Here is an 18,398-nt window from a genome sequence, read left to right as displayed (position 1 = left end):
CATCAGGAGGAGTTGGAAGGTAGAACTAAAGCACAGCTAGATTGTAAGCTTCTGCTACCTGGGGATCATACTTTGTTTCCTCCATAGTCATCCCTCCCATCCCATCCCATTTCACATTGACTTCCCACTATATTAGTGGTGTTGTAAGAAAAGGAATCCTTAGGGCTCCCAGATCTGGGAGTCTAGCCTCTTGAGAACCTTTGACTGGAGTGGGGGGTGGGGGTGGGTACAGGGGGGTGTTGGGTGTTTAGCACCTCCTTCACACTGGCTTCTAGCCCTCCCCCTGCCTGAATTCTGATACCATTAGTCATAGTAAAAGTGAGCATTCCTGGTGACTCACCCAGCGCAGTGCAGCTCGTGGGGGGGACCATCCTCCACCCCCGTCCACCCACTAGCCTGCTTAGGCTGCCCACAAGGTCCCCTATTTTCCTACAAGGCTGCGGCAAGGTTGCTAGAGATGTGATGAGCTGATAGTGGGAGTTGGAAACTTCCAGATTTGACTCCTATTTTCTGGGTCCCTATAAGGAATAAAGGAACAGGATTTTCTTAGGTTCTGTTCTCAACTCCAGACCTCTCTAGGACAGAGTGCCAGTTAGACAAGGTTACTATGACCAGCATGTGAGGAGACCCATGCTTTAGGGCTCACTTATCTTCAGGTATCTAAACGGCATGGGGGGGGGGGTCCTTATCTGCCGCAAAAGGGAGGGCAGGCAGATAGGGGGACCTATATCAGATGCCCTAATACAAGGCTGTAGTAGTAGGAACCAGTGTTGAGGTATAGGAATCTCCTTATACACCTTCCAGTATTGGAAAAACCAACTTTTTTAAGGTCCCTCAAAATGATTTCAGGGCTGTTCCACTTGAATGGCTGTACATTGCTTTTATTGATATTGATGGTCCCATATGGGGAGGGTAGTGACCCCATAATACTCATTTCTCTGCCCATGCCCTAGTGTCCTCTCTCTGTACTTTCAAGAGGAAAAGTGGGAAGCTAGCCCTGCCATTTTCTTGACCCACTACTAAGGTGGGGCGACTGAAGGCCAGAAGGCAGATTCTAGTTAGCTGGTTGTGGTTTTCTTCAGTATTACTTCCCAGTGTTCTGGGCTTCATGGGGCACCAGCCTACCACAGGTTTTCTCTCCAAAGGGAAAAAAAGCCCAAGCATTTCTCTCGTAGAATTAGACTTGGTAAACTCTGTGACCCACCCCTTTCAGCGTCCTTACTACATCCCTGTAGGGAAGTAGAGCCAACACCAAGTTTAACCCTCCTTTCTCCCCATTTTGAACCTTAATCCTGGGTATGGCCTTCATATCTTCCCCACCAGAGCATAGGACCTGGAACATAGTAAGCATTTAAATGCTTATTGACTGACTTTGCCGGCATACTGTACTGTACTATTGGGCTTTTGGTCCCTAGGAGGATTATGGGGGGTATAGTTACTATCCAGTGAGTCCAGATCTTGCCAACCTCTCCCTTCCTTTTCCCACCTGACCCTAGGTTGTGTACTACACTGAGATGCACAAGATCTTCAGAGACTTAACCCAACAGCTGGACCAACCTGGTCATACAGATGAGCAGAGGGAGCAGGAGAATGAAACCAAGCTGAGCGAGCTCCGAGCCCTCTCCATTGTGGCTGATGACTGAACTCTACACAGAATCCCCTCCGGGGCAGAGGTCCTCATGCCACATACACTCTCAGACCCAGTAAAGCCAACTCTGTGGTGAAGGGCAGTAGCTACTATAAAACTTTGCCATGACCCATTGGCAAAGGGAGCAAAAGCCACATCTGCTGCCTTTCACTGGCCCTTAGACCAAACGTAACCCTCTTGTTGGAGAGCGACTCCCCCTCACATCCTCAAGTTGTAGGTGGTCTCATTTTAGTGCCATGCCATAGAATGTCCAGCTCTAAGCAAGCTAATGCCTTCTCTGGAGAGGAACAGTGGTGGACAGTGAAACCAGATAATTAGTGTAAAAGAACAGGCATGAGGGCTTTTCTTTCCAGAATAACTGGTCCAACATAGACCTGTTTCCTGTCTCACCCTAGAGCAGTGGGTAACTTAAGTCCATCAGCCGCAGATGTACAAGCAAGTCAACTCAAGCTGGGCCAGAACACTGGAGTCTTGAATTTGAAGTCAGGGAGTTTTTTGGCTGTTAGGCCATGTAGCATGCTGATCTGCTTTATTGTATTGCTTCAGTACTCTAGCCTTGCTTCTGCTGGTGAACCTTTCGCCTCAAAAGTCATTTTGTCTACATTAGAGGTAGGGCAGATAACTTGAGGGCAAATCAAAGCTGTTGTCTTCTCTGATATGCCATGACAAGGACAAAGGAACCTGCCCCGGTTTCTAAGTGTTAAGAAAAAGTTAGTCTATCTTCTTTCCAGTCTGCGTCCTGTGCCTCAACCAAGTAAAGAGTTCTAAGTTTTCCACCAGAGATAACCTTTTAGGGTCTGGAAGCTAGCTTAAAATGTAAATTTAATGCTGTTATTTCTATTCATCTGTAACTCAGGAGCCCCATGGAAAGGGCAAAAGTCTGGGCTCCCCTGACTTCAATACTGGGGATTTTATTTTTTCAAGGAAACTTAAAATAAAGCCTACCCATATTGCTGGTTCTCTCAGTAATGAGGTAGGGGTCAGACTAACCAACAAGCCTTGCTTCCAAGGATATACGATGTCCCATGAACAATGTGGTGCTGCCCTCTGGAGGACTAAACTATGATAACAGCACCCTTTACCTAATGCCTGGTAGTCCCCCCCACCACTCTTTTCTTTTTCAAGTGCTTTTTGGGGTTATAGGTAACTGACTTCTAGGGTCTGACATCTGTTTAACAGGAAGAAACTGAAACAACTCACTACCTTACCTGGATGAGTACAATCTAGCCTACACTTTGGGGGGTTAAGGGAAGAGTAGAGGAGTGCAGGGAAGTCTGAAAGGCAAGAAGACTCGGGGCCCTATGACACAAGTAGGTTACAAACCAGAAAGACTAAGCAAACAGCAGGGGAGGGGCCCTGCAGGACTGCAGGCACGTACTGTGTTTTTGACTTTGGTTTATTTAAAAAACAAAAAGCCAAAAAAAGGACAACTGTTTATATACAAAGTCAAACTGGAACCGTGGGTTATGGAAAGAGGTGAGAATTACAAAGGTAACAGAAAAAGGCTTGACCTACCAGGCCCAAGCCATTACCACATTCTGAACAAAGAGCAGAAGAGAAAGGAGCGGCTTTCACCTGGCAAGGGATCTCGTCTGGGGTTGGCGGAGTGCAGGACTACAGACAAATAGCCCGAGACACAGACTGGCCCTTGCTGTCGGCTCTACTCCTCGTACAGCGATCATGAGCCCCTTTCCTCAAGGATCCGCCTTTACAGCTCAGCAGCTTGACCAGATCAAGGATCCACTGCCCACAATTGGACTCCCTGACCCTTTCTCCAGAAAGTCTGTTGGTGCTAGGCCTGGTCACAGGTTCTCAAGCTGTCTTCCCCTCCCTTCCTTTGCCTCATTCTAAACTGGGAGTATATGAGGAAGCACAAGATTAAAAGGGCTCCAGGAAGAGCCACGGTACAGGGAGATACACTATTTCAGGAGTGAGAAGAAAAGATGCTCTATTAGTGGTAGGTGTAAATTGAGTCCCTCCCTGCCTATAGCCTGAGAACCAGTCCTTGTTCTTCCCCTCATAACCCAGGCCCCTCCCCCTCCATTTGCCTTGGAGATGCTGAGCACTGTCAGCCCCCCTCCCCTGCCCGTGTTTCCAGGCCCTGCTCCAGCTGCTTTCTGGTGCCGAGAGGGTCCAACTTCATCAGACTCCATTGCTGAGCTCACTGGGTGGCAGTTGCTGTGCAGTGCCCTTCAGTCTCAGTTGCTAGGTGCTGGTTCCTCCTTCTCTCCCCAGCTGTCAGCCTGAAACACAGACGTGTCAAAGATTAGGACCCTAGTGAAGGGGGGGGGGGGGCAGGTTGTATAGGGCAGGGGGAGAGAGGAAGGAAAAGAAATACAGGGATATGTACTCTAGCAGTAGAGGACAAGGAAAGACCAGCTACTCTGAGGAAGTCTCTACAAATGGGCCCGAGGAATTAATGAAGAAGGAAGGAGCTGTCACTTTAGCTGTCTTCTCCCAACAGCAACCATGTGTGGCCCTCGTTTCCAAAGTAACCAGAGCCCTCCCAATTCTATCCCCCACCTTCTCTGCCATGCGCTGCATCTCCTGCTGTAAGGGAGTCAAACGCCTTCGAAACTCCTGAAGCAGGCGCTGCAGCTGATTCTTCTGCCTCTCAGCTGTTCGGGCCATTTCTTCGGCCTCTGCTAGCCGTGTCCGCAATTCCTGCATGTCTGCTGTCAGCGTCTTATTGGTAGCCTCCGTGGTGGAGAAGCGGCTGTGGGTCTCCTCTAGAAAGAAAACACCAGAAATCTTGCTTCCCACCTGCAACTTCAGGACAAATAAGGGATAAGAGGAGTGCAGCACCTAGTGGTGCACCAAGGTATACGCAGCCTATGGGACATTCAAACACGAGCAAGGATGTGGGGCCGCAGGCCTCTCACCCAGCTTCAGTTCCAGTGTGTGGATCTTGTTCTCTAGGTAAAGCCGCCCACTGTCTTGTTGCTCTGCCCGCTGCAGTAGGTTCCCCACATGAATCAAGCTGCCATTATGAGACACCAGGCCCCTGTGTGCCACCTGAGGGGAGCTTGGCTTTGGGCTTTCCCCAGAGGAGGGAGGCAGCAGATCCAAGTTTCCTTAAAAAGACGAAGAGAAGAGATTAGAAGACGATCTGAGGAAGAAAGCCCAGGCCCTCACCTTCCAAAGTTAAATGATGTGGAGTTCTCCTGCTTACCCAAGAGTGCCTCCTCGGGGACCCCACCATCCAAGCCTTCTTGACGACTGTACTGTAGGCTCCGGTACTGACAAATGTTCTGGCTCACCACCCGGCTAACCAGCTTTTTGGCCTACAGACAACATGCAACCCATCACTGCACAAGGATCACAAAGAGCTATCTAACACAAGAATCAAGGCTACTGAATACCTGGCTTGAGTCCTACGTTGGGGAGTGGTGGGGAGAGAGCACAATGAGACAAAATATGTCATTCCAGGGCAAGGTGGCAATAGAGGAGAGAAAAGATACCTGCTCTGCAGTGAGCCGAAGTCCAAGAGTGAGTAGGATCCTCTCTAGGTCCCGTCGGTGAAGATAGCCACACCAGTTCGCATCAAAGAACACAAAAGCAAGAAGACAGTCCAGGGGCAACACAGCTGAGGGGTCTAGCTCCTTGGGCTAAGAGAGAACCAGGGTAAGTGAAGAAAAATTTCCAATTGGCTTAGTGTTTACAAACATAGCCATTTATGGCTAAACTGAATTGCTGGATACTTGCTTCACTGAGGCTGGTAAGCTGGAAAAGTCATTGAATCTGAGCTCTGTCAGGCCAAGTAAAGGATTTCCACTACTAGATTTACTAGATTTCTGTGGAGAGTGTCAGTTCTGAAACTAGCTCTATAAAGTTCAAGTGTGAAGATTATCAGAAGAACCCTAAGGGGCTCTGCCGTACAAATGAATATCAAGTAGAGGTTAAATATATTCGTAGACACTGAATTCTACTGGCTGTCTTTATACACATGAAAATTTTCTCCCTAAGTGTGTATTCTACAGAAAGAGCAAGAAGTCAAAGGCCAAGACCGATGAAGTGCTAAAAGTGCTACTCAGATCACAGGCCTCCCTAACTGTGATAACTAATCCTACTTAGTGAAGAACAGGTGGGAAAAGAGGGATCCTCACCATGTCCTGAAGTGAGGAGAATTCCATCTCTGATTGGTTTGAGGCAACAGACCGTACCTCAGCATCTTCTAGCTTTGTCCCTGCTGAAGAAACCCAGCACAATATATTGAAGAAGCAGCCTCAGCCCAAACCAGTGAACAGCTCAGCCCATGCCAAAATTCCCTCCCTGCTCTATTAGGCTCCCAACATACTAAAATCCTCTTCCACATCTTCCCTCAGCAGCAGCAGTTCTGCATCCAAGCTCAGCTCACAAAGGTCCTCAGAGGCTTCACCCCGACCCTTCTCCTCCTCCTCTTCGCCGGAAGCTGCAGGCTTGGGCAAAAGCCCATCCTCCTTCTGTGAGGGGCAGAAAATTCAAAACAACAATTAGTTCACATTTCTATATCACTTTTGCATTCGCAAAACATTTTACATACGTTAACTGGAGTTCAAGGTACTCTTGGGATATTCCAGATATTTGTTAATGGAACATTCGTCTCAGTCCCACAGGAATATGTGGAAGGTTAAGAAATTTCACAGCCCAAAGAAACATTCCCCTCCCATCAATGCAGTAACTCCCTTTTCCCAATACAGCCTTGTAAACTAAGCAGAGACAAGTATGAGCCCTGTTTTAAGACCTGGAACTAAAACCTAGTTTCATCCCTCTAGGCCACATTGATTAGGACATATATGATGATCCACCTTCATTTCCTGGTCCTCCTGCCTGTTCTGCCCCTTTACCTACTTCGCCTATACCTGACCCTATACTTTGCCCTATACTTGACTCTTAGGAAAAGAGGAGGCAACTTACAAGAAAAACTGATTTTTGGGATTTTTTTTTTTTAAGCAAATTCCAAGTTGCCTTTTTGTCCTTGGATCAGTACAGTTTTCTCACTTTAGAGCTGGAAAGAATCTCTGAAATAATTTCATCCAGCCCCCTCATTTTACAGGTGAAAAAACAGCTCCAAGGAAATTTAAAGTGATTTGTCCAAAGTCATACAGGGATTGAGTATCAGGGTTAGGATTTGAACCCAATTTGAACCCAGTGCTCTTTCCACTACCAATTTTCTCTACCTTCAATATGAAGGTTAGAGGAAGGAAGGAGAGAGAAAAATATTCTGGAAAATATGTTAAGCAAAGATCAAAATAAACACTAATATCAGAAGAAAGGGTAAGGATAAGAAAACTGTTAAATTATAAATCATTCCAAAACCACCTATTGACTCTGAAAAATAAAAAAAAATATTGATTCAAATTATCACCAATTCTTAGAGAAGTTTAACTCATGAAAGTAGCCACCACCACAAGGAAGGGAAAGCCAAAAGGGCTCAGAAACCACTTCAACCAGCAAATACTTTATCTCCTTGTGAGGAAGGGAAACAGCAGCCAAAAGCAACAGTGGTTTAGAGTACATGCCTGCGAGACACACATTTAAAGATGTTCACTACTCTCACCTGCAGACCACTGTAGAAGGTAATAGTCAAAATACAGAGCCAAACAAGTTGGCAGAAAGCTTGACATGAGCTCCAACTAAGCTAAGAGCATTTACATGAAACTGTTAAGGAGAATAAACAAGTGCAAAATGGAACATCTGTATATGCATATGTGTGTGTGGGTGTATTTTAAAAACAATCTATTATCACTGATAACAGTGGAAATACATCTGGATTCTAACACCTCAGTACCAAATATGCTATTGGAGAAACTAGAAAGTCACAAGATGAAGTCACGAAGTGACTAGATCAAATCAAGTATACATATAAGACATCTGTGCAGAAGGCAACATGATCTGAAAGCACCAAGGATCAATTTTCAAGATATCTCAAGAGTGAATGGAAGCCCAAAAACAGCAATGGTATTACCAAAAAAGAGAGAGAGAGCTGCCTGAGAAGACATCAGGAACTACCAACTCAGATGTCCAGTTTCTCATCTATTTAAAATTTTTAGGAGCTGAAAATGACTGCAGATGACTGCAAAGAGCCAGCCCTTTTCTCCCTAAGTTTCAGCCCCACACCGACTGCCTCCTGGATATTTCAAACTGGATGTCCCAGAGGTATCTTAAACTCAACCTGTCAGAAGCTGAACTCATTATCTTTCCCCTAAAGCCTCCCCTCCTCCTAACTTCCCCGTTTCGGTAGAAGGCCCCACTGCCCTTCTGGCCTTACAGGCTCACAATCTCAGCATTCTCCTGGGCTCTTCACTCTCTTTCACTCCACAGACCCAATCGACTGCCAAAGGGAGGTATTTCCACCTCCACAGTCTCTCTCACATGGCCCTTTTCTCTCTCCACCCAGCTACCACCTTGGTGCAGGATTGCATCACCTCTTGCCTAGAGTATTGCAACCACCTCCTAACTAGCCTCCCTTCCTCAAGTCCCTCCCCACTCCAGTCCATCCTACACACTGCTACCAATGTGATTCTCCTTAAGCACAGACCCGACCATGTGACCCCTTTACTCAACCAGCTCTACTGACTTCCTATTGCCTCTAGGACAAAAGAGAAACTCCTCTATTGAGTTCTTAAAGCCCTGCACAACCTCCCTTTCCAATCTCATTAGATATCACTCCTCTCCTTTTCTCCGGTGCACACAAACTCTCCATGCCTTGGCACTGATCACCCCATGCATGAAACATGCTCCTTCTTTACCTGTGCCTAAAAGAGTTCCTCTTTTCCTTTAAGACGCAGCTTAAGCACTATCACCACATGGGTGTACACGTCCTTGTTGTCTCTTCTATTACACTCACTGTCCATTCATCCTCAATACATGTTGTTTCCTTTTTTCCCAGGCCCAGCACCAGTCACTTCCAGGCACTTCCACACCTGCCTGGCCTCTCAGCATTCAGGTCCTTGCTACATGAAGCTCTCTTCCCCTTCCCCTCTCTGGCCCTGGCACTCACCAACAACGTATCCGGCTCAGCAGACGTTCCCTCATTCTGTGTTTCATCCTTGGACTCTTTGGCCGCTTCCTCCTTGGCTGCCTCTTCCTTGGCCGCCTCCTCCTTTTCCGGCTCTGGTGGGGGCACTTCTTTTTCAGGAAGGCTCAGCAACATCTTATAGATTTTGTATCCAAAGTCTCGCTGCAGCATCTCCTGAAACAGTACTGCCAACACCGTTACCTGTTAATGCAGAATTGAGGGTGCATGAATACCAAGAAATGGTTCCTCTAAGTTCTGCTAGACCAAGCACATACCCAGACCACCTTCCACATCTACCTCAAATGAGATCTTTTCTCTTGGCCTCCGATCCTCCACAATTGCATGGAGGGAAAGGTTGGTACAGCCAGGCTGGGCTATTATAACAGGTTCCAGGGGAGGGGGAGGGGCCTCTGGGAAAGAAGGGTCCATTTCCTGCTGCAGACTGAGTTCAGGATTCTCTCTGTCTTGTTCAGAAGCCTCTGTTGTTGCAAGCTCAGATGAGTCTGTTTCCTCTACAGAAGCCTCTGCTTCCTAGGAAGCAAACAAAATGGTCATCACCTGTTAGTCCAAATGTTTTGGATCCTGTCCCTTCCAGGGTTCAGACTTACCACTGGAGCCTCCTGGAGTGGGGCAGCTGCCTCAGCGGCCTTCTGCTGGCACAGAGCCTCCCACTCCTCCAGGGAGGGCATAAGAGTCCAGATGTCTGGCAGATACACCACTACTGTTCGCTGCCGCCGAGGGGGTCCCAGCTGTATGTACTGAAACTCAGCAATACGCCACCTGCTCCCAGCAAAAGGGGGCACTGAGACACTACCCTCTGATGAACCCTGCAATCCAAATGACCAGGCAACCCCCACATCTATCACAAGCTCCCTAACCTGGGACACACATAGTTTTTTAACTATGACCCTTCCCTTCACCAAATGCACGCACATTACTGACCACTGCCGTGGAGCCAGGAAGGGTGATGGACAGGCACTAACCCACACACAAACACAGTCACCAAACCCCCACTTGTAGTCCATGCCACCCATCCGTAAGGCTGGGGTCAAAGGTGTATTCTGTGGTCACAGAAGAGAGGGAAGCTGGCAAGTCTATATGGAGCTGTTGAATCTGTTATCTTGGTTTAAGTACAATCTTCTCACCAACTACACTAAATGTCCTCAAATAAAAACTGCAGAAAGGATACTCACCACTTTGTGCAATTGCTCAAATCAATGCCTGTCTGAGCTCGGGCACAGCGGATAGCAGTTCGGACCAATACCTGGGCATCAGCCTTCGGGTCAGGACCATCTAGGGAGGGTGACCACTCACCCCCAACCATCACAGCCTCATCCTCCTTCCTCCTCAGCAAGAACTATGAAAGAAGAATTTTTAAAGCTTAAGTGTTCCTCCCCCATTCCACCTGCCCCCTCAACAAACTGACATATAATATTAGGCAGGAAGGAGCTAGATACAGAGTGAAAAGTGGGTAAAGACGAAGGTTCTAGTCCTGGCTTTGCCAGAAGTTATGAGCTATATAAATCGGCAGAGCTGTGGGCTTTTCAGCCCGTAGCTTTCTCATCTGTATACTCACTACATCACCTCAAGGTCTCTTTTAGCTCTAAGATTCTTCAATTAAATTCAAGTACACCTAAGTGCTTTACTACTTGCAAAGCACTATTCTCGGGGTAAGGAGTAAGAAGCTGAAACAAGCTACACCGTCATGAAACCCAGAGCCCTCCCCAGTGCTTAGCACTATACTTGGCCCATAGGAAGGGCTGAATTAATGTTGACTGATTAACAGAACTACAATTCACCATAATTCTAGGAATGTGAAGTAGGCAAGGGCATGGGAGAAAAGAGAAGGGCAGGCTTGCAGTAGAGGGAAATCTAGTGATACTGCAGCCAGGCCTTTGGTGGCAGCGGGACAATATCAATTAAAAGGTCTTAGGGGAAGGAAAAGTATAAGATTTTGAGATCTTGCTTCACAGAACCCAGAATCATTCCAACTCTTACCTTAATTTGCTTCAAAGGGTGTTCTGGACTCTCTCTTGGCTCAGCCATGTCTTCTACAAACTGCAGGCAGCAACGATGTAATTCTTCTAGTCCCGGGGAGGAGAGCAAAAGTACCTAAGCAGAGGCAGCAAGAAAAGAGTAACTAACAGATACTGTGGAGATTCTCCTAAACCATGAGAAAGGTAACAAGATGCTACCAAGTCACCTTAGCACTGTAAGTCATGTCAGAATCTGGTGGAGTGGCCTCAGGGTTAGCACTTGGGCCTTGTTCCTTCTCTGATGATACCTGAATTCGGCTTGGATGATGTAGGGAAAAGGGCTGGCTCAGGGGGAAGGCTGACAGCCAGCTCAGATGCACAACTAAGAAGTCTGGGGGTACTAAGAGACTTCGATACCGGCGCTGGAGTTCTAAGAAGTCACAGGTGGGGCTACAAGCCAAAAGCAAAGAAAACAGGGTCACAGCCTATCTCTTATCATCAAACTCTCACACTTAGCCCCCAGAAAGCTCCCTTCTACCCCACAGCTCTGTATGCTCACCTGTCCACAGTATAGGGAGTAAGATGGACCCGATAAGGTGGTAAGTCATGTCTTGGCTTCTTAGCACCCCAAGGCTCCCCACCTGCCCTCTGCTTGCGTTTCTTGGAGTCATAGTCATCACTGAAGGTTGAAATATTATCATTAGAGTATTAAGTACCCGTAAGTACTAGGGGATATTATTGAGTTAAACAAAGACAACCCCTGTCTTCTAGTAACATACATTCTCAGACTGTCCTAGACACGAAAACCCTATCTCTTGGTACAGACATAACTAATTATCAATTATTCAGGAGTAAATTACTCACTCCAGAATAACTGAGTGTCAGCTGTATTTGTACCAGACCTGCTTCCTTCTCCTCTCATTGACCTTCAAAATCAGAGCTTCAAGCGCTAATTTTTGAACCATTTTTTGGGCTATTTAACTAAAGACAGGGAGAATACCTTCTCTCAGCTACGTCTCTACAAGAATTTCAATGTTTCTATGACACAGCTTTGAAATCATTTGGACAACCACACACAGCGAGACTAGTAGTTTAAGTAGATTTTAGTAAATGTAACTTTTCAGCTACATTGTATAGTCCACTAAATGCCTGTGGTTTAGAATAATCTGAGACAAGTTTCCCCTAATACTATGAACAATCAGGACTTGGTTATAACTCATTACCAGTTAAAAAAAAAAGTGGGGGCAGCTAGGTGGCGCAGTGGATGAGCACCGGCCCTGGATTCAGAAGGACCTGAGTTCAAATATGGTCTCAGACACATAACACTCACTAGCTGTGTGACCCTGGGCAAGTCACTTAACCCCATTGCCTAGCCAAAAAAAAAAAAAGTAAACTTCAGTAATAGGAAACCATCAGCAGAAACATGCCCAGCCTCAAAGTCCCATGAAAAATAACACTAAAAGTCCAGTGGGATACCATGCTCCAGATCCCCGAAAGAGAAGCTGTCACCACTGAATCACAGAATGTCAGGGTTGCAAGGGAGTTAAGTGGCCACCTAGTCTAACCTCCATCCAAAAAACCGGCCATCCATCCTTTGTCTGAAGAAGGGGGAACCTGCTGATTCCACTTCCAGACGACTCTAATTGTGAGGACGCGTTTCCTGACGTCAAGCCTAAGTTTGTCTCTTTACAGCTTCACGACTCCTTCATAGTAACAACTGTCTATTGTTTGGAGCCAAATAGAACAAGTCTAGTTATCTTCCATCTGAGAGTCTTTCAAATAGTTGAAGCCAACTATAATGTCACTTGAGTTTTCTGTTCTCCAGGCTAAACATCCCCAGTTCCTTCAACTAACAGATCACCATGTGACATGAACTCATGACATAAGGTGGCAAGGTGGCACTGTGGCTAGAGTGCTGGGCCTGGAGTCAGGAAGACTCATCTTCCTGAGTTCAGATCTGGCCTCAGACACTTAGTAGCTGGGTGACCTTAGACAAGTCACTTAACTTGTTTGCCTCAGTTCCTCATTTGTAAAACGAGCTGGAGAAGGAAATGGCAAACCACTCTAGTATCTTTGCCAAGAAAACCCCAAATAGGGTTACATAAGAGTCAGACATGACTGAAAAACAACTGAAAACATGACATGAATTCAAGACTTTACCATCCTAAATGCCCTCCTCTGAACACTCACCAGTTTAGTAATGTCTTTCCTAAATGTGGAATCAGAAAACCATACCTTCCAGCAAAGTTACTGATGTTATTGATGCCTCTTGAAACTGAACATCCCCTGAAAGCACCTAATTTCTACCACCTCCTTTCCTACCCCACATATTTTTCTCAACTAAAAAACACTCATCCTCAATTATTTCCTTCCACTCTAGATTACTGTAAACTAGATCACTGTAAAGCTAGGGCCAAAATCACACACAGCACCCCAAATGCAACATCTCACATGCAAGGATTCAATAAATATTGATGACTCCATAACTGATCTACAATTTATAATCTAGAAACAAAAAATTTAATAATATGTATTTTCCCCCTGCTTTAGATGATACTTAAGGGTTCAATAATAAAATCACTGCATAGAATATGAAAGCTGGAAGGAATCTTTAGTTATCATCCTAATTTAATCCCTCCATTTTATAAATAAAGACAATGAAGCCCATAGAGTTAGAAGCAAAAGGTGTGTATATATGACTTACCCTTAAACATATGCTCTAACACCATGAGATTGAGAAAAATCAAAGGAAGCACAAACAGAAGCCTCCTGATAAGCAACCATGAAGGCACTAGGCTTTATTCTTTTAGTCTGGAATTCAAGAAAGACTTATTCCTAAGAAAATAAATACTAACTCTGCAACCTGGCCTGTTGCTGGCCATGTCACTGTAAAACTTTGCCCCAAGTTTTGCAGAGTTCCTTTTCAGGATTCTGGATGGCTTCCTACTTACAACCCTGCTGACATTTAGGATATGAGGTTTTTATCCCTCTTTGATTTTCATTTCAAAAGGGCTTGATCAAAGTTTAAAACACACACACACACACACACACACACACACACACACACACACAAACACACAAAACAAACCCTAGTCTGTTTGTGATATGGCAGGCACAAAAGCTAATTTGATCTGAGGCTGCATTAACAGAAACATAGTGTCCAAAACAAAGGAGATTTTGTCCCACTGTTCTCTGCCCTCGTTAGACTACATCTGGAGTATTGTGTTTAGTTTGGGACACTATATTTTAGAAAGGACATTGATAGGATGGAGAATATCCAGGAGACTGAAAACGAGATGGTGAATGACTTCAAGATCATGCCATAACAGCTAGGTGGCGCAGTGGATAGAGCACCAGCCCTGAAGTCAGGAAGACCTGAGTTCAAATCCGGCCTCAGACCAAACACTTGGCACTTACTAGCTGTGTGACCCTGGGCAAGTCACTTAACCCCAACTGCCTAAAAAAACAAAAAACAAAAAACAAAAAAAAAAGAAGAAGATCATGCCATAACAGGGTTCAGTTGAAGGAACAGGGAAAGGAACTCAGAAAAAGATTTAGGGGGATCATGATGACAGTTTTCAAATATCTGAAAAGCTATCGTGTGGAAAAGGTAGTATTACTATTTTACTTAGCCCTCAAGGGCAAAAAGAGATAGACGTTTCAGAGAGGTAAATTTTGGTGAGATGAAAAGGAAAACCTTTTTCAGTTAGAGCTGTCCAACAATGGAATGAATTGCCTTGAGAGATAACAAGTATCCTACTACATCCAGTAACAGCTAGGCATCTACATGTTAAGGGATACAAAAAAAGTATTCTTGCTCAGGCAGGGATTAGATCAAAAGGCTTCTAAGATCCTTTCCACCTCTAATATTACAATTCTAAGGTAAAAGTAAGTTAGATCTCAGGGAACAAAGTGAAAACCTTTAGGGAGAGAAAAAAGAGCAGAGGGCAGCAAGAAAAGAACTAGTAACATACTCTATGCATAACACATTATTCACATATCACACAAGACAAAGTCAAAATATCCCAAAGGTCCAATTCAACACACTTGCTCCACACTAAGCAACCTAAGACCTTTGCTTTCTTTGATTTCAAGGCACTACATAAATCTAAAGAACTTTTGCTACACATTTATGAGTACACACAATTTAAATCAATAACTTTTTAAAATGTAGATGGTAATGTCATTTTAATGAACATTGAAATGTTCAGTCTTATATGATCATTTTAGTTGTATAAAAGGTCTAGTTTCTGAAATACTTTGGAAGACCAATTCACATCATGTACCTGTCTGCTAAAACAGACATAAGTCATTTATATTTACCTCTCACTGTGAAAATATATAATAAGGCAAAGTGACCAGTTGCAGAGACAGTATCAATGACAGTGGGTCAATACCATGAAAAAGAAGCACACAAACAACAATTTCCCTGGTTCCATTTTCTTACCTTCGACCCTGATCCAGTCGGCCATGAGGACCCCGAGCAGGAAACCTGCTCAAGTGGCTCAGATGCAATGTAGGGGATGTTTGGAAGAGACTCAGTGCTAAGGAGAGAAAATACATTATAAGTCAAAGACTCAAGAAATCTCTCTGGCTATCTTCACATCTCTACCTCTCAAGCTCTATATCCACAGTTCTGATTAGAACAGGGAGCCTATTAGTTTGAATCATAACCATTCTGTCTCACCCTCCTTATCAACCATACTCACGCTTCTGAGGGAAGAGTGGGGGAATCCGATGAGGCTGAAAGATCAGCTGAGGCTGAGCCCCCAGAATGCCTTGTTTCTGACCCAGCGCTGCCACATGTAGAAGGGGAGGTGCTGGGGACTTCAGCAGGGGCTGAGGAGTGAAAATCAGGAACTCAGGAGACTCTTAATACTGAGTTCACACACCCTAAAGCAAAACACCCCCCTCCCAAGAAGTATGACTCCTTCTTGGCTTTCAGGTCATATGGGCTCCCTTCCCCAATGCACATACTGACAAGGACTGAGTACCTGATTGGAGAGTGTCTGAACCTTGACAGCATTCCAGGGCACTGCCTGGCCAGGATTGTATGCAGCCTTTACCAGCACCTTCTCACCCAATTGGGGCAGCCTGCCCTTCACCACACTGCCAGCACAAAATCCAAGAGTGCCCATTGAGAAGAGGGGCCTCACCAGGCCCCCTGGTCACCTCAAAAATACCATGTCCTCCCCTTCCCCAGAAGACTTTCTGGTAAAGAAGGTCTTCCCCCCATAAATTTCCTGCCTGTTAGCACCCAAATCCCCTGGGGCCCAATGCAAATAGCAGCCTCAGAGATTTCTACACCATCATGATGATAAACTTTAACCCATTAAATTTTTTCTGTCAAAGCATCCTCACTCTTTGGGGAGATCATCAGAGCCTTCAGCCTACCTCAACTGAAAGAAGACCTCCTCATCAACTACCCCAAAGTAGTCATGCAAGCTGGTGACAATGCCAGTAAAGACACGTTGCTTCTCTCCACCCTGTAGAGTAAAAGGGTAGTAATCAAAATAAGGAGGAAAATGGCTGGAAACAAATGAGTATCTCTCATAATGCCATCAACACAAAAGACCTACTTTCAAACTACCTTCTCATCCCTACCCAACACCCTCAACAGTCTGAGTCATCAGTGAAAGGACAGTTAAAGTCCTCTTTGCCAGAAAATCTCAATCTGTAGGAGACTAACAATTAAAAATAGATGTAACCCAGTCATGGATGAAAATCAGATTGGTTTCTGAGCCACCAACCTATAAGGACTTGGCTTCTTCTTAGATAAAGAAAAGCTAAATAATCCTCAAGCCCAAGGTATATGATTCCTAGTCAAAGAGTTGATTAGCCATTTCCCCAAGATGGGAAAAAGGTAGAAGAGAATGACCCGTAACATAAAGATCAAAGAGTCATCAGAATTCACACATTAAGGCAAGACCTCAATGGACAGTATACTTGAATAAATGCCTACCTGAAGGTGCCTGGCATTCTGGGACAATTCTGTGGCTACAGGAGGGGTGAGCAAACCTGGTGGTGGGCCCAGGAGAGATGTGGATGCAGAGCCTATGAGAATAAAAGCAAAAGCAGAGTTGGCATACTGCCTTAGCCCAATCTAGACCCCAGGATCAGGAAAAGGTTGTATAAAGTATCTTGGTAAAGTAGAAAGCACACTGAATTTGGAGTCAGAAGACCTGTGTTCAAATCCTTTGCAACCTTGAGTAAGTCACATTTCTGAGATTCTGTTTCCTCATCTGTAAAAGGAGGGGGATTGGATTAAATGACCACTGAAATCCCTTCTAGTTCTGAATCAATTAGCCACAGACCATACAGCTTCCAAATACCTCTAGCAGATACTGCTATCAGCACCACACAGCAGCTCTCTCACTCTCAGGGCAATCTCAGCAAATGGTTCTTCTCCCACCACCTACAGCCCCCATTAGAAATTACCATCACCTCAGGGATGCTGTGGTAGGAGCAGAGAGGCTTAAGTTTGTAGCTATTTATCCTTAATGATGCAGCATAAAAAATAAAATTTACTATCTGCTAGAGAAACCTCAATAGCGAAAACTGGAGGAAGTCTAACTCTAAGGAAGACAAAGCAGGCATTTTCCAATACAGTATCAGCTATGGGCATAGGGCCTAACCTGAGAAGTTTCGTCCTCCTGGTAGTGGGTTGACCCGCTGGCGCTTGAACTGAGACATTGAGAATGCTGGTGTCTTTTACTGGGTCTTGGGAAAAACCTTTGATGAAAAGGGAAATGTTATCTACTTCATATGGAAGCAAGAGATCTTAATATCCTAGAAGAGGGAAAATAGGAAGAAAGGAAAAGGGAGATAGGATGGAATTGGGGGTTGGGGGGAGAAAAGGCAATGAAAGGATAAGGCTACAATAGTGTGGTAAGGATATGGAAAGGAGACAAGAGGAAGGGGGGAAAAGAAATTATGTGGAAGGAGAAGAGGAGACGTTGAGGAATGGAGGATGAGGGGGCAGTGGTACGGACAATGCTCATGGGGAGGAGAGGGAGCAGGAGGGATCCTGCAGTAGGAGAGGGATGATGATGGAACATAGGAACAGGATGATGAGAGATAATGGAAAGCGGGAAGAGGCAGGTGACGAGGAGGAGATGGGAGGGCGGCGGGGGGAAGGAGAGATGCGGAGAGACTGGGAGCGGAGAGGACCTCCTGGGGACCAGGGTGGGGGGCGCTGCTGCCGGGCTGCCCCCGCTCCCCGAAGCCCTCTCCCCGCGCAGACTGGCCGCAGCCCCGGACACTAGCTTTCCCGCCTCCGCCTGCCCTGGCCGAGGCAGCCCGGGGCCGCTGGAGGAGGGGCAGAGGGCAGAGAAAGGGAGGAGGGGCGCGGCTTCCACCTCCCCCCCTCCCCGGAGCCCAAGCCCGTTACCACGGAAACCGGGAGAGGGAAGTTTACGAGCTGTGGCCCGGGTCCGGGAAGCCCGATCCAGGGGCCCGCGACCCCTCACCAGGGGCGGAAGGCGGGGAGGAGAAGGGCCCTGAACCCACCTGTGGGCCCGGGGTCGCGACACCGGGGGACAAAGGCACCCGGAACCACCGCTGCCACCACTACCGCCACCGGAAACGCTTCGCCGGAAGCGCGACCACTGCTCGGAAGCCGCTTCCCTGCCGGATATCGTCCCCTTAGTCGGCCCGCTAGCCTTCAACAGCCTAAAAACGGAAGCGTGCCTCCCCCTACTGGAATCGGCGGGGGTGGTTGCCTCGGTGCTCACGTTATAAATGTCTGGCGACAACGTGAGACTCCGAAGAACTA

The 18,398-nt window shown here is 46.2% G+C and overlaps 2 protein-coding genes across 3 annotated transcripts in view; one reads left to right on the top strand and one right to left on the bottom strand.

The window, feature by feature from the left end:
* Positions 1–2,617, top strand: part of BIN3 (bridging integrator 3) — a 44,191-nt gene extending 41,574 nt beyond the window's left edge. The window contains exon 9 of the mRNA XM_027853866.1: positions 1,497–2,617. Within this exon, the coding sequence (XP_027709667.1) occupies positions 1,497–1,643 (147 nt within the window). The 3' untranslated portion in view covers positions 1,644–2,617. The remainder of the gene's footprint in view (positions 1–1,496) is intronic.
* A 406-nt stretch (positions 2,618–3,023) lies between these two features.
* Positions 3,024–18,229, bottom strand: CCAR2 (cell cycle and apoptosis regulator 2). 2 transcript variants are annotated; one of them, XM_027853863.1, is made up of 21 exons: positions 18,134–18,229; positions 17,260–17,356; positions 16,587–16,678; positions 16,019–16,110; positions 15,619–15,733; positions 15,334–15,463; positions 15,072–15,168; positions 11,184–11,303; positions 10,852–11,074; positions 10,647–10,760; positions 9,842–10,005; positions 9,257–9,428; positions 8,946–9,179; positions 8,631–8,849; positions 5,946–6,090; positions 5,755–5,837; positions 5,110–5,256; positions 4,821–4,932; positions 4,531–4,722; positions 4,172–4,377; positions 3,024–3,891 (listed from the first exon to the last, which is right to left on the bottom strand). In XM_027853863.1, exons 2-21 carry the CDS (start codon positions 17,315–17,317, stop codon positions 3,847–3,849), a joined length of 2,760 nt encoding a protein of 919 aa, XP_027709664.1. In that variant the 5' UTR covers positions 17,318–17,356; positions 18,134–18,229; the 3' UTR covers positions 3,024–3,846. The 2 variants fall into 2 exon arrangements, with proteins under 2 accessions (XP_027709664.1, XP_027709665.1); XM_027853864.1 differs by having other exon boundaries at positions 10,933–11,074.
* Between the last annotated feature and the right edge of the window lie 169 nt (positions 18,230–18,398).

This window comes from Vombatus ursinus, unplaced genomic scaffold (assembly GCF_900497805.2).
Source record: "Vombatus ursinus unplaced genomic scaffold, bare-nosed wombat genome assembly UNPS02010219.1, whole genome shotgun sequence".
Lineage (NCBI taxonomy): Eukaryota > Metazoa > Chordata > Mammalia > Diprotodontia > Vombatidae > Vombatus > Vombatus ursinus.
This window is presented reverse-complemented; position numbering and strand designations above follow the sequence as displayed.

Coding starts and splice junctions, on each gene's coding strand:
- CCAR2 (XM_027853863.1), bottom strand. CDS start 17,317: ATGTCTCAGTTCAAGCGCCAGCGGGTCAACCCACTACCAGGAGGACGA. Junction 10,761..10,851: donor ACATGACTTACAGTGCTAAG/GTGACTTGGTAG, acceptor GCCTCTGCTTAG/GTACTTTTGCTCTCCTCCCC. Junction 3,892..4,171: donor TGCAGCGCATGGCAGAGAAG/GTGGGGGATAGA, acceptor TCTGTGTTTCAG/GCTGACAGCTGGGGAGAGAA.